General features: G+C 45.8%; 1 protein-coding gene across 1 annotated transcript in view; it reads right to left on the minus strand.

Moving 5' to 3' along the window:
* Dscam (DS cell adhesion molecule) overlaps window positions 1-15,207 on the minus strand; it is a 625,182-nt gene that overhangs the window by 31,446 nt on the left and 578,529 nt on the right. Inside the window, exons 28-29 of the mRNA XM_008826928.2 lie at window positions 8,018-8,048; window positions 1,628-1,743 (exon numbers count right to left, since the gene is read on the minus strand). Of these exons, the coding sequence (XP_008825150.1) occupies window positions 1,628-1,743; window positions 8,018-8,048 (147 nt within the window). The remainder of the gene's footprint in view (window positions 1-1,627; window positions 1,744-8,017; window positions 8,049-15,207) is intronic.

Genomic DNA, 15,207 nt, shown 5'->3' on the forward strand with positions numbered 1-15,207 from the left:
TAAATTAAATGCAGATGCGCTTGGAGAAGTGCATGTTCTAAGGCATTCACGACACTTGGCTTTATGAACTGATATTGCAAAAGAGATTTGGGGTTTAATGCCCAATGTGTGGAGATCAGTAAAAGACAATCTAAGTTCCTCCCTGGTAAAAGAAAGAAAATCAAAACCAAAGCTCATATCCTCACTGAGAGAACTGAATACCCCTTCTTGCACTTTAGGGCAAGCAGAGCCTCCTATGTAACAAGTGTAATGGGCATTTAATGGAAGTCAGTTGATGGGGAGCTAGATTGGACTTGGCCATCCTTTCTCTACATACAGCTATGCCCAGACCAAGTGCCAATGGTAGGGAGGGCAGCCCAGGACCTAGCATTTCAGAGCCATTAGTCAAGATGGCTCCACCTTCTGGTGGGGACACAGGAGAGGTGACTGAGGAGGATACAGGTGGCCTTCCTCCACTGGGCAACTCTAGCAGCCCTTCCCAGCAGGAAGTACTCAGGGAAATACTCTGGGAGGACTAAACTATACACAAGCATCTGTATCCAGGAGGGAATGCCCTGGTAATGAGTGGCAGAGAAAGGCTTTCCATACATTCAGTCCACAAAGCAGCAGCCTTGGTGGCTACTAAGACACTGTTTTCAAGGTCTGGGAAACCTCTGTCTCAGGGTGTAGGGGGTATGGAAGAAGCCTGTTGGTAGGAGAGCAGGTGGCAACAGCCTATCCCTGGAGGCAGATGGCATGGTGGTGAAGCAGGTGGCGAGCCAGAAACCCTGGTTTTGTTCCTGCCTGGTGACCTTGCCTAACCATGTCAATGTCTCTATACCCAGTTGTAAAAAGCAATCCTTTTCTTTCCTTTTTTAAGGTTTTATGTATTTATTTTTTATTTGTATGACTGTGTTGCTTGCATGTATGTAAGTGCACCCGTGTTGTACAATGCCCTTGGAGGTCAGAGGAGGGCTTTGGATTTCCCTGGAACAGGAGTTATGGATGATTGTTAACCACCATGTGGGAACTGAACCTGGGTCCTCTGCAAGAGCAGTCAGTACTCTCAACCGCTGAGCCACCTCCCCAGTCTCCAAAGCAGTACCTTTTCTATGTACTGGTAGAAGGCTGGAGTGAATAACACACACATAGTCCTTATAATATAGCGTATGGCATTTAGAGAGTTCTCAGTGATGTTAGGGATCTGATTGCTACCAAGTGGAAGGAGGCTGGTCAAGGTCCTGAGGTTTGGGGTGGTTAAGCCACAGTCCCTGTCCTCTTTTATAGCTCCTCTAAAACTGAAGGGGGTGGGTGTTTCCCTCAGTCCGGGATATTAAGGGATGCTAGGAAATGCAGAGACAGCTTGTGTAGAGGAATTTGTTTTTTTGGTGTTAAGCACAAGTTGAGGGTTATTTAACAATGCTGATCTTATTTGAGTTGACATGAACTTCCAAGATAGGCGCATCCAGGACATTCTCCTATGTACTTCCTGTGTGGCTGGGCTCGGGTTGGAAAGCCTGAGTAGCGGGCACTCTGTATAACGTGCCTGAGTAGCGGGCACTCTGTATAACGTGCCTGAGTAGCGGGCACTCTGTATAACGTGCCTGAGTAGCGGGCACTCTGTAGAACGTGACGAGCGTCACCTCACCTATTGTCTCCATCGTGTCTCTCTCTTCAATCAAAAGCTGAGCCCTCGGGATGTCAATGTGCATTCTCAGAGTCTGCTGCTGCTTGCTTAAAGTATCCGACGTCCTTGTATTCTTACTGAGAATAAAAGAGAACACACATGAACCAGTCCAGCTCAGTGTTCCATACGGTATACCAACATGTGTCTGGATACTGCTGTGGTTTACTGTTTAATTCTGCAAACGACTTGAAAGAAGGAAACGGTACAAGACAGAAATGCTTTTTCTTCCTATTAATATTAAATCCCAGTAGACAAAGGAGAGTCAGAAAACACAATTTCCCAATCAAAGTGTTCAATAACAATTAATAGAACCTTTAGGAAAGTCCCGTGCCTTGGGGAGAAATGAACTAAAACAAATGAGCCAGGACATTAACAGTAACATTTTCATTTGTGAGACAGGAGCTGTTCAAATGTCCAGAGGGGAGGACGAGAGTGAGGCTGCTGGGCGCCAGGCGGGCGGCGGCTTTACCGACAACAGATCTGTATTTCTAACTAGAATTCTTCTACTTCTGTTCTAGCAGCAAAGCACAAGTCTTGTTAGTGTCCCTGACACCGCTGCCATTCCCCCAGTGGATCATGTATTTTGGACTAGGAAAGGGGAAAAAAACCAATCACTATAATAATTTTATCTCAAAATTTGTGTACCAGAAAATTACTCTGAGAGTTCTCTAAAAGTAAATGAAAATAAGTGGTAAAACAGCCTGTTATAATGAGAGCCAGTTACAGCCCGCAGTAAAAAGTAAAACCTTCATGCCAAATGGAGATCTAAAGAAGCCGGTGGGGGACTTAATTAGCAACCCACTTTAGGGGGATGGCTGTTCAGTCTTTACAGATTCTTAAGAATTTACTAGATGTTAAAATACTGTTTTCTGAAGCACCCCATAGCAGGTGGTAGGCACTGGGATAACTCCTCAATGAGAGTATCTGTGGCATTCCTGGGTCCAGCTACATACTCTTTAAAATCTCTTTTGGAGACTGACTTCTGGAGACTTATTCATCTGACAGTGGCATGCCTTTGTGCTGGTTTCTTTCTGTCTCTCTTCCCCCACACCCTCCCCCTTCCCTCCCTCTCTCCCTCCTTCCTTGCTTTCTCTTGTTGTGTGTGGTGTATGTCTCTGTGTGCACATGTGTGTGCAGGTAGACCTGCCTATGCTTGCATGCTGAATGTCTTCCCCACTCACTCTCCATCCTAGTCTTTGAGACTGAACCTGGAAGTAGCCCTTCCTACTAGACTGGCTAGCCAACTAGGCCCCAGGGATCCTCACAACCATGCCTGACTTTTTATAGGGATGCTGGGCATCCAAACCCAGGTCCTCATGCTTGTGTGGTAAATACTTTGCTCACTGACCTATTATCTCTCCAGCCTCGTGTGCTAGTTACTTTCAAGAGAGAGTGAGAAAGGTCTGCACAGTGCATCTCAAATGCTTTTCCCTTCAAGAAAGCAAATCTCAGGGCTGTTTCCTTAGATCCTTCCTCACTCCCTCCGAAACCAAAAGGCTGATGGCAGCTGACAGTCACAAGGGCAAGTCCACTAGAGAGCCCCAGGTACTGGCTGCCCAAGCCCAGCTTAGAACCAGATGTTACGATGCCTCTTTCTTCATCTGAGTGTAAACAAAGCATTCCATGAGCAAGGCAGCTACCATCAAGTGTACAGCTTCTCTGAGAACTTGATCTTGAACCCGATTCCTTGCTCTACAGATGCGTAACTGGGTTATATACCTAGATCATGCCAATTATACACGGCCTTGTTCGAACCTTTTGGCCTGGTTTTTCACACGGTCTCTACACTCTTTCAAATTGCTTAACTAACACCCATTGCACTTGTGAGTTGAAAAAAGAAAAGGGGTAAAATGTGCAGAGATTCAGACGCTTTCCTAAAACAAGGAGCATTTGGGAATCGTGGGGCATGGCATGCATGACATACTTCAACGTACTGTATTTCCACAGGAACATATGGAGAACTAGACCTCTGTGAATATCCAAGAGATCTGTTTAGAAACTTCACGGAGGACTTGAGTGTGTCCTTGTATCAAAAATAGAAATGTGAGCTTGTGCGTTCTCCTCATCATGAATCGTTACGAGGCAGACAGCCACTGCTCTTACAAGCTGTGAGTGCCCAGCGCAGGCTATACTTAAACACCAATAGGGAGTCCTCTGCCACAGGGGCACAGGAAGCAAGTTAAATGACTGCTGTGAAGTGCTTCTGGCATTGAGACGGAATATGATTACACCTATGATCCAGGACTGTCAGGGCTGGAGGTAGAGACCTTCATCCCCAAAGAAGGGGCTACCAAGGCCCCACAGTGGGAAGGCAGGAACATGGTCCAATGACCCTTGGGATTCAGGGGCTTACTGACGCTTCTGCCCATGTACACCCTGTCCTCCTTGCATGGTGTGAACCCCCTCCCCCCAATCCCCACAACACCCCTGTGGCTGGTGACCACCCTTCTCCGGATGTTTGCCTAGAAGCCATCTTTTCAGTGGGCAGGGTTGGCTCTGCAAGGGGAGCTCCTCCCGAGTCCTATCCCCATAACTGACTTAATTTTGTTCCCTTGGCCCTTACTACTCTCCAGCATATATTTAACTGAATCAATTAAATATATGTAATTGGTTTATCTTATTCATTATGTGTCTCTCCCACTGGAATCTACACTCCACAAGGGACATACTCTTCCGCTCTAGGCTTTACATGTCCCCAGAACCTTGAACAGCAGTTGGTCAAAGGAAGTACTCAGTTACCGTGTACTAAACAAACTATGTAGTTTTGGGGAATGTGAGCTGAGCCACAGGGTCCCAAAGGCTTTGCTTGGGCTGATAACCTCCCTGTCCTAAAATGCTAGGTTCCAACTAAGAAGTTTCCCTATATTAATATTTGATGCTGTAGTTGGTTGTTTGTGTTTAATATTGGAAGGATGATCCTCAAAAATCATAACGATTGACTATGATAACCTCTGCGAACCTTTAAAAATGTAATTTGAAGAAACCTTATTTGCAACCTAGAAGATTCTGAATTTGTGCACTATAAAATGACAGCATAAAATTATGCAGTGCAGGATCCAGCTGAATGTATTAGTTATTATTGAAATACCATTTCTGACCAGCCATCTGACATCTGGCTGTTTGATTAAAATGACAGTAACAGGGATGCTGAGAGCAGTTTATGGGGTACAGTATTTCTCAGGTCAGTCAGCCAATTAATTGTAATCACTAATCTTCCTAGTTCCTTAAAGATGCATGCATTTGTCTGTGTGTCTATATATCTCTCTGTGTGTGTGTGTGTCTGTCTGTCTGTCTGTCTGTGTGGTCTATGTGTGTGTGGCCTATATGTGTGTGTCTGTCTGTGTGCCTATGTCTGTCTGTGTGTATCACTGTGTGTGTCTATGTGTGTATCTTTGTATATGTCTGTGTGTATCTCTGTATATGTTTATATGTGTGTGGTCTATGTGTGTGTGTGTATGTCTGTCTCTGTGTGTGTGTCTCTGTGTGTCTTCATGCGTGTGCATACAGTTGCCCTAGAGATGACCGAACTTCTGTAAAGCATAAAGTAACTAGAGACAGGAACATATCCTATTCTGATGTCTGGATGAGCATTTTGAAATTCTATGAATAGAGATATGAGCTTAAAAGATCTAAGCTAATTTCAATGTTCAGTTTGAGTGATGGACCACTGGAGGGTCTGGATGTGTGCCTGTCCTAGGTCAGGTCACATATACCTTTCCAGCCTGGGACAGCTGATCCTGCTGAAATAACACAAGTACTTTATGGAACATGCTTCAAACACAAATGCTAACGCCAGGGATAATTTTGAACCTGTTTAGATGAGGAAAGCCAAGCAGGGTGGTCAATGATGTGCCCAAGATTAGAAAGCCAGCTGCTGGCCACAGAGCCTGAGCATGGGCTGGCAGCTCCACTCCTCATGGCCACGGCTGCTAAGTCCTTGACTATTCAGGGAAAACAGTGGGCCAGATCAGGGATGGAAATTGAGTGGATTTTCACTCTTTACTGATGGATATGACAGGCTTAGTCCTACTGGGCCACATCCAAAATACAGTGGTCCTAAATCACTCTGTTTGTGTTTGCCCAGCCAGGAAAGCTGTCCACCTGAGATTGCACTGACCCTGCATGCTGACACTTAACTGCCTTTCCTTCCAACTGAATTCCACAAAATCCACCTGCTTGAAGAACCTCTACTCAGGGTCAGATCAACAAGGTGGTCTGAGCATGGGATGGTGAGGTGAGCGACAGCCACACCTGTCTAGAGGGCACCACACAGAGCTCCAGGCTCTGTATCACCGGGGCTGTTGCTTACATGGTAGACCATTTTGATGAACAGCCAGGAAAATCAAACTGTATAGGAAATCTTATTTTAAATGCCAATTAATTCACAGTTTTCAAGTCTGCATTATAAAATTTGTTTTACGATGTAAATTAGTCAAGTGGCTCTCGTTTCTTTACTTTCCAGATGTTTCATCAGATCTGCCAAAAATGGAAGAGTCTGAATTTAACATATGACACCACAAAATGTGCCTCTTACTTGCTTAGCAAACAAGTGTGGACTTCTAGAAGAGCAGGGCCTTGTGGGATTTTATGCAGATTTATGTAATCTCTCACATAAATCTGATCCTTTGTAATTTTATCAGAAGAAGATATTTTGTGGGCTCCTGGATTTGTTTGCTGCTTCTCCAAGTCCAGATCCCTGTAACCATCTGTCTACTGAACAACTTCACTGTTGTGTGAAAAGAACTTCAAATGCAGCAGGACCAACACAGGTCTCTGTGTTCTGATCAATACCCCCTCCCAGCCCCAGCTTTTAAAACATCAAAATGTCTGTACCCTGCCTCTGTTTTCGCATCACTAGCAAATGACATCAGCATTCCTCTAATTGCTGTCAGCAGATATTTCAGAGTTACCCTTGATTCTTGCATATCAACCATCTCAACCATGACTCATTTAAAAACACAGCATCTCCAAAGGTTGCTGTGAGAAACGTAACATGCACACCAATCATGCCTCTGTCTCTGCCCCTGTCTCTAAAGACACTGGTCATATAGGGCACACGTTTTCATGAATAATGTGTTGCTCACTTTGCATGGATAGATGGGGAGGAAGAGAAAACCACCTGCTGTGGAGGTGGGGTGACAAGACCCCTACACCCCAGCCTTTTTCGCAAACATGGCAACATAGAAAGGCAACCCCAAGTTCACTACCAGGGGCCCTGATGTTTTATCTTCTAATTTTCTAGATGCTGATTTTCCTTTTTCACCTCTTACTTGATCATTATATAATAAAAAGACTTAAAAATACAAGTGCTAGGCAAGAGATAACATGTTATCTGGTCATTGTACATGTACAACTGCTCCAATTTATATAGAGTGAGGCAGTCAGAAAGTGTAAGAGTATTAACTGTTCGAAGGAGAGGGGCTATGGGGGGCAGGGATAGCGTCTGGGGACATGGAAGGGACACACTCTTCTGTTCGCATCATTAGACAAGCCCCATGGGTGTTTACATGTACAGCTGGGATGGAGACAGCTTTGTCTGACAGTGTGAACACCCTTTCCCCTCCAGGAACCTCCATTCATCATATCTACCCAACGATTGATTATGACTCGGGAAGTCACAGAGCATAGTCCCAGTGATAACAGGTGACGACATCCTGGCCCTGCACTAGTGGAAAGGTGCAGAAGGGACCAGGGAAGCCAGGGCAAGCGTCTGCCCCAGCCCACCCAGGACCTTTGAAGAGCACATTTCCTTTAGTGGCTTTCCTTGAACTTGGATAACTCTGTTAGAAAGCAGGCTTGATGGGGCTAGGGAGATGACTTGGTTAAGAGCACTGGTTGCTCTTGCAGAGGACCCGGGTTCAATTCCCAGCATCCACGTGGCAGGTCACAACTATCTGTGACTCCAGTTCCAGGGAAATCCTGTGCCCTCTTCTGATCTCCGTGGACACTGCATGGCATAGGTGCACTTACATACATGCAGGCAATACACTCATACACATAAAATAAAAATAAATATTAAAAAAAGAAAGTTTGACCATAGAGGTAGTCTACCTGTGTGGGGGCAGAACTAAGTCTCTCCAACATGTCTCTGTCCCCTGCTCCACGGGGGGAAGCATTCTACAGTCTGAATCCAGCCCACAGGACAGCCAGCTATGTCATGGACCAAGATATGTTATTTGTACATATCCAACTATGAATGACGTGGATGTTTTGGGATATAAATGGTAATTAAATGTTGAAATGAAAACATTTCACCAACTTTATAATAGTACTATCATTATCATTAAAAATCAAGGCAATGAGAACCATTCCTTTAGGGGTGATACCTGGGGAGCAAGATCATGTTCTTACCTCATAAGCATTTCAGCTAGACTCTTTGCATCTGGGGAAAGAAAGCAGGTATTAGTATAAGACAAGTAACTCACAGCTAACACAAGATGAATAATAACTCCTTAACATTCACTTAGAAGTCAATTCATTCGGGCAGTTATGACAAATAATCTCCAGTCGGATGACAACCCAATTTTAAAAGTAATTGTCCACCATGATCACAGCTAAGGACTGATGGTTTTTCTGGGTTCTGTATCTCTTCTACATGGGATGCTTTTATGCCTTTTATTTATAATAGAAAGATACCATAACTATCCTGTGGCCATAAAATCCCAGACATCTATTAAAGTTTTTATTGCAGTCTATTTATTTATCACTTCTAGAAAACCAAGTTTTATTTTCAGTAGTCAGAAAATTAACATTCTGAACTAAAGTCATTTATGTTGTATAAACCTACTCTTTTCACGGCCCAAAGATCAGAGTTCAAGGGTGTAAACCAGGGACGCTCCCTTTAAAATGGCTTTAGTACACAGCTCTCAGTTGGCCTCCCTCAGTTGGCCACTGAATTTATAAATTTAGATGCTTTATTTCAAACTCATAAATAAAATTTTATTGCACCCCCACCCACCCCACACCAGGGACAATGTTTACCAAGACCTGGTTATCATTCCTGACACACAAAAAAATTCTGTCTCAAAATACTGTAGGCCAGATCTGCTTATTTGGTAACACTGGGAATCCTCACTGCCCTTGAAATATAATTTAGGTTTCCTACACATTTCAGTTGGGCAAAAGTGAAGGTTTATTTTCTTAGAACACAAAAACTTTCTTTTTCTCCTCTTTCATTGCTCTCTCCTAAGACCTGATGTTAGATACCTGTTTAAGGAAGAGAACATTCTAGCAATGGATTTGGCTGACAGTGAACAGCTCCACACTGAAGCACATATGTGGGGAGTAGGGGGCATTTCTACCTCTATGGGGGCTGAGATTTGCAAGTATATTTCATTCTACTGCTGAGAGAGGTGGACAATCTCAGAACAACCCTCTGGCACCTGGCCCCAATAACCTAGAGCTTGTTCTTCAAGCCAGCCGGCTACACCAGTTCCCTTTGGAAGCCCTGCCATGGGTCCCCAGCTTTCTGCACAGATGGGTTCAGTCTGGGAGCTGAAACAGGTCCCATCCAGTCCACCCACATGGAGAAGCACAGGAAGCAAAATAGCATTTAATCGCCCAGTTCGTGTCTTTCTATTTGTCGGCAAGGATGAAGTAAATAGCACAGAGTTCTTTTCTTCCTCAATGATTTAACACTTACAAAGTAAATATATATATAAAATACCAGAAGCTTGGGGCTCATTAGTTCCACATAACAACCAACAGTTGCTAGTACACTATGTTAACAAGGGGGACAAAATTTGAGCTGAAGGGTAAACACAACTTCAGCTCACACCGGGAACATCAGTGAAATGCCCACACATCGTCTGCTCGCTCCCCACGGTGTCTTTGTTCCTGGTTGACCATCAACTACCCTTTGGGATCTTTTCACATTTATATGTTACAGACCCTAGCAGGAAGCACAGAATTCCCAAGTGTCCATGTCTCAGCTGACAATTCTCTTTCCTGGGCTAAGATCCCCTTCAGGGTTGGGGGCCAAAGCCATGTCAGCCAACCCTGCCCTCTACCCATCATCCAAGACAGATGTCTTCCCATCTGTCTGAGCTGTCCTGTCCTGCTTCCATGTCTCTGAAATTTTGAGAGAAGTAGTATTACTGGAAATCTACCTTTCTACAAACTCCTTTGGACTAAACTGAGAAGCTCTGGTTTTTAACACAGTTGTTTGGAGGGCTTTGAAGAAGACTGGGCCAACCTGAAACAGGTCTAAGGACCCGTATCATGTGTGTTATCGCAAGAGGACAGACACAAGTCCCTTTAGCATGACTATGTTCATTTTAGAGACATGGGACAGTGGGTACCGAATACACTCGCCAGTGAGTGAGAAAGCATGGCCGACACCATGGCTGAAATGCTTTCCCTGCTCTCCTCAAGGTCCTTCACGCTGGAGTGGGGTGGGATTCAGATCCCTAGGCGTACAAGGAGCAGACATGGCTCCAAAGCGCTAAGGCAGGGGATCCAAGGACAGCAGTGTGTCAGGATGGGCTGATCTGGAGAGATACAAAGACTGACCCCTGCTTGGACTGACCTGGAACTTGGAGGGAACTCAGAGCTGAGAGGACCACATACAAGCACACAGAGTCCACAGGCACTAGAGTGATGAGCTTGTTCAGAAAGGAAGTAACAGATCTTCCTTGGCTAGAGAGGCCAGTATGGTGCCAGTGGGTGGGATTGGCCAAGATATTACAGAGGTGACTGAGGTCGTCTAAAAGCTTTTACTTGGTCAGGGCAGGATGAAGAGGGCAGAGGTGGTAGTGGACGAGGCCGGGGTGATAAATTCCCATTCACCAGGCCATTTACTCAGAGGCATGGGCAGGAATTTGGGCATTGTGTTCTGCCTGCAGCTTCTTAGAAGGGTCCAAGTAGGAGACTGTGAGGGTTGGACTAGGGAACCTAGGAGCTTGGGGACAGGGGCAACATTACCATGTGATGATGGAGAGAAAATCTGCAAAAATCAGAGCCCTGCCATGTGCTGGGGGAAAGAAGGACAGGCTGTAGGGAGTCCAGGGAGATGGAAAGACCTGGGATGTACAGGGTGAGACAAGACCAGGGGGTCTTGTAGGGTGGGGAATCTGGAACTGCCTGGTGAGCTGAGGGGTCTCTTTTCAAAGCTGGAGAGGACACTGGGTAGAGCTGCACAGAGGAAGGTTTGGAGTCCAGTTAGGGAAAGATCTGGGCAGAGAAGAAGGCTCTGAGTGTTGTCTGTGTTTGTACGGGGAGAGGGTTGTGAGATGGGGAGAGAAGAAAATCTGGAGTAACTCAGTGCATTTTAAAAATAATTCTGGAGTTATGAAATTTTAACAGTGATGGGGGCTTTCAAATCAGCTTCCTAATGACATTGAGGATCTGATCCCTGGGGTCTCAGACAGCTATTACCATGTGCTTTGAATTTAGGGGCCCAGAGCTGAGGTTGGGTTATGGGGCATCCCAGTCATTGGTTGCTACTGCACACTAAATGTTCACTCTACACTCCAGGACCCCTGGCTGCCCAAGCCCTCCCCTCAACACCTCCCCACAGGACATTCATCTTTGGCGCCTCTCATCAGCTGGGATATGCTTAGGCCACATTCAGTGGAAGGAGAGCAACAGACATGCACTGCACCTCCCTGGGCCACATCTCTGCTTGACGCTTTCCGAGGAAACTTACTGCAGAGCACCGCAGCACGGAGTCAGACTCCAGCTGCTCCGGATGCCCAGTCAGGACTTGATTCCTGCTGGGACCTCCATTCTGTTTCCTGAACTTGCCTTGATGGGGCTTCTGCCAGGCCCTCAGCTGCCCCTCGGCTCTGAGTTTGCTCTGTGCTCCCTCCTGCACCCAGTGGTTGTTGGTGCTGTGATATTTTGGGCTTCCACAAACCACTGCATATACAGTGGGTCAACCTCTACAACCCTGTTGTAGCTACCTGTTTCCATTTCTCTCTCTTCTCTCTCTCTCTCTTTCTCTATCTCTCTCTCTCTCCCCCCCTTCCTTCCTCTTTATCTCTTGGGTATAGCCCAGTTCTTACTAAACAGGGAAGTAGGAAAGTGGCTCAAAGATTTCTTCAGTATACTCCTGTTGTTGCTTTGGAACAGGGTCTTGCTATACAGTCCAGGGTTGGCCAAACTCCATCTTCCTCCTTCAGCCTCCCCAGTGCTGGGATCACAGGTGGGTACCACCTCACTGGCTTTCTGAAGATACAGTTTCCTTCTCTGGCATTGAATGTCTTGATCCTCTTTCTACGGATGGGACCTTTTGGAACCATCCACAAGCCACTCGAATGTTGCCATGGTGCCCCGTTGCCACCTGGCTTCAGTTTTTCTTCAGGTTAAATCCTCTAAGCCTCCTAGTTGCTTCTCAGAGGGCCTAATTTGAGGTAATTTTTAGGACTGTCTTTTATGAAAGACTTGAGATTTCATATTGTCCTTTATTCAGTCAGGCGAGGACAGACACTGGTAGTTCTTAATATGCGCTGGCTCATGAGAGCCCCATGATCATTACAGGTATTGCAAATGAACTTTCACAAGTCGCATAGAAGACTTTACAATTACACTGATTAAATCTTATCTTCTTGGTTTCAGCCTTTCAGAGTCTTTCAAAATCTGGGTTCTGCACTCTACTATCTTAGCCTTCTCTCTCTCATCTACATGAGCCCATCACAGCCTGCTCGGCCTTCGGGGGGAGGGGCTCTTCCCTTATCAGTCAAAACAGAGATAGGAGTAGGCCCTTGGGGGCTCCTACCACTCCCTGAAGGATCAGAAATCACCCTTTCTAAAGCCTAAATTAACTCACTTCAACCCATAAGTTATGGAATCTTTTGATTTTTAAGTGGGTATTCACTTCCCTTATTTAAAAAATATTTTATCATTTTTATTTTATGTGTATGAGTGTATTGCCTGCATGTATGTAAGTGCACCCATGTTGTGCAATGCCCATGGAGGTCCAGAGGAAGCAGAGTTATGGACAGTTGTTAGCTGCCACGTGGGTGCTGGGAACCAGGTCCTCTGTAAGAGCAGCCAGTGCTCTTAACCTCTGAGCAATCTCTCCAGCTCATTAAAAAATATATTTTATTATTTTTATTTTAATTCATGTGCATAAGTGTATTGCCTGCATGTAAGTGCACCCTGTCATGCAATGCCCATGGAAGTCAGAAGAGGGCATTGGATACCCTGGAGTTACAGGTGGTTGTTAGACACCATGTGGGTGCTGGGAATTGAACCTGGGTCCTCTGCAAGAGCAGTCAGTACTCTTAACCACTGAGCCACCTCTCCGGTCCCTGTGTTTATACATATCATCTGTCTCAGTTTTTGTCAACACTGAAAACTCAACATTTATCCCTCCCCCCCAATAATGGTTAATACATAGGTTTGGAAAGAAGAGCACAATTTAAGTGAACCAGAGCTCTGGTAATTTTAGTGAGCATTTTGAGCTCTCTGTCTGTCTGTCTCTCTCACCCCATCCCTCCCTTCCTTCCTGTTTAATCCTCTTTCCTCCTTTTTATAATTCCTAGTCCCCCTGTTCTGCTTTGAACCGCTCTTCTGGTGCACAGCAGATGTTGACAAGTTCTCCTCTCACCTGCCATCTGTTCTGTGGGAACACCACCCAGAGCCCTGTTCTTCCTGCCCAAGCACAGCCAACCGGCCCTGTGCATCACTTTCCACATTTTTCACTATTTCAGAACAACCCAAGATTTAGATGGGGTGACATATTTCCTGAAACCCCCGGCTTTTCTTATCCATCCTCCTGGGCGCTTACCTCTTCTCTTAATCTGTTGGTTGGGGAGAGATGGAGGAAGTCTAGCGGGCTAGTCCAGTGATAGGGAAATGAGGAAGGAAGGAATTTCCCAAGACATTTACCAGCTTTCAGAGAGGACTAAAACTGAGAGCAGAGACGAGACTCTGGTGACCAGAGGGTCACTGACCACCTGCATTTGGAGAGCAGATTCATTTGTGTGGTGTGGTAGAGGCGGGCTTCTGGGCATTGTGAGGCGGGGGGAGAGGCCATGTGGCTGAGCTTACAGTATGCTTTCAGGTACTCAGTGGTCAAAAGAACTAGGCAGAAGGGTGGAATATGTGTAAGACAGAATATATATATATATAAAATATCAATCAATGTATTAATAAAATTAGGGCCCATCTAATGGTAGTGACTATCAAGATAAAAGAAAATGAATTCACCAAGTACTTTTTGGGGAAAATTACATATAGAGTAGCTGTTGATTAACATGCCAACTTATCCTGATTCCATGATTCACTGCTAAGCTTTTAAAACTTGGAATTATTGGACAGGCTGCCTCTTGCTTGCATATCCCAGTTTCTTGGGAAGACTGGAGTGGGGACAGTGATGACATTCTTCTTCCTCCTCTGCCCGAACGGGACTTTGGAGCCATTTCTTTGTGGCAGAGCTGTTCTGATCTTTAGTTTTCAAGTCCATACCATGAATGTCATAATGCCAAGTTTATACCCCAGTCTCCTAGATGGTGGGAAACTGAAGCTAGGTAGAGTGTGGGAGAACGTTCTAGAAATGTTCTCTCAGGTCTTAGAAAGGCAGCCTGGGTGGTTGAGGAGTATCACAGCTTGGTCCTGTCTGGTGCCTGTGTACTCGCAGAGGACCAGTGCTCCTAACCTAGCTCTGAACCTTCACAAAGGGGCAGACCCGTGGGCTTGTATGGTGACTGGGGAAGGACCCCAGACTCTAGCCTGCAGCCCTGCAAGGCTTCCTAAAAGTCTGAGTGGCATCATACTTTGCACACTCAGGCATTTAGGAGAAAGGATTTGTTCACAACCTCCTGACTGTTTGCCAGTCTGAAGCTCTTGAGAGAAATGAACTACAGTGTGGCCAACTTCTGGGGGGAGCCACTTGTATATGCTCAAAGCAGAAAGACAAAACAGAAAGCTATTTTTGAACAGCACATTTCACCTTGAAGCTTCATCCACCAAAAGCTTTTATTTGAACCTTTCCTACGGTCAGACCCCTGCTTCTCTGTGGAACCGAGAGGGAACCCATAAAGTAGCTATTTATTTTTTCAAGGGCTGTAAACCTGCATTTTAAGTTTTTACAAGATCCCAACCAGGACTTCCAAGCACCAGCATGCTCACGTGGAAGCTGATTTGAAAGCTGTACAAAGATATATATCCCCAAAGACAGCCATATATACTTGGGGCTTGGGGAAACTGTAAGAACAGACAGGGCAGAATGCAGCACCCAGGCCAGCCAGGCATGGGCCTGGGGACAGGCCGACATCCACGCTGGCCTGCCCATGGCTGCCCACTCCTGTACACAGCTCACCCACTGCCCTCGGTTCACCTCCACCCCAGTGCTTCCCTGGTCCCTACTCAACACTCCTTCCACTTGGTTTGCAAAGGAAGGGAGAGAACAAGGAGAGAAGGATGGAAGGGAGGGAGGAGGGGAGGGAAGGAGGGGGGAGGGAGGGAGAGAGGGAGGGGGAGGGAGGGAAGGAATGAGAAAAAGTGAAGGAGGGAAAGGGAAGCAAAAGGATAAAAGTGTTCAGAGTCCCGATTCTCTCTCTCTCTCTCTCTCTCTCTCTCTCTCTCTCTCTCTCTCT

The sequence above is a fragment of the Nannospalax galili genome, unplaced genomic scaffold, assembly GCF_000622305.1.
Source record: "Nannospalax galili isolate Female #2095 unplaced genomic scaffold, S.galili_v1.0 scaffold192, whole genome shotgun sequence".
NCBI classification, from domain to species: Eukaryota; Metazoa; Chordata; class Mammalia; order Rodentia; family Spalacidae; genus Nannospalax; species Nannospalax galili.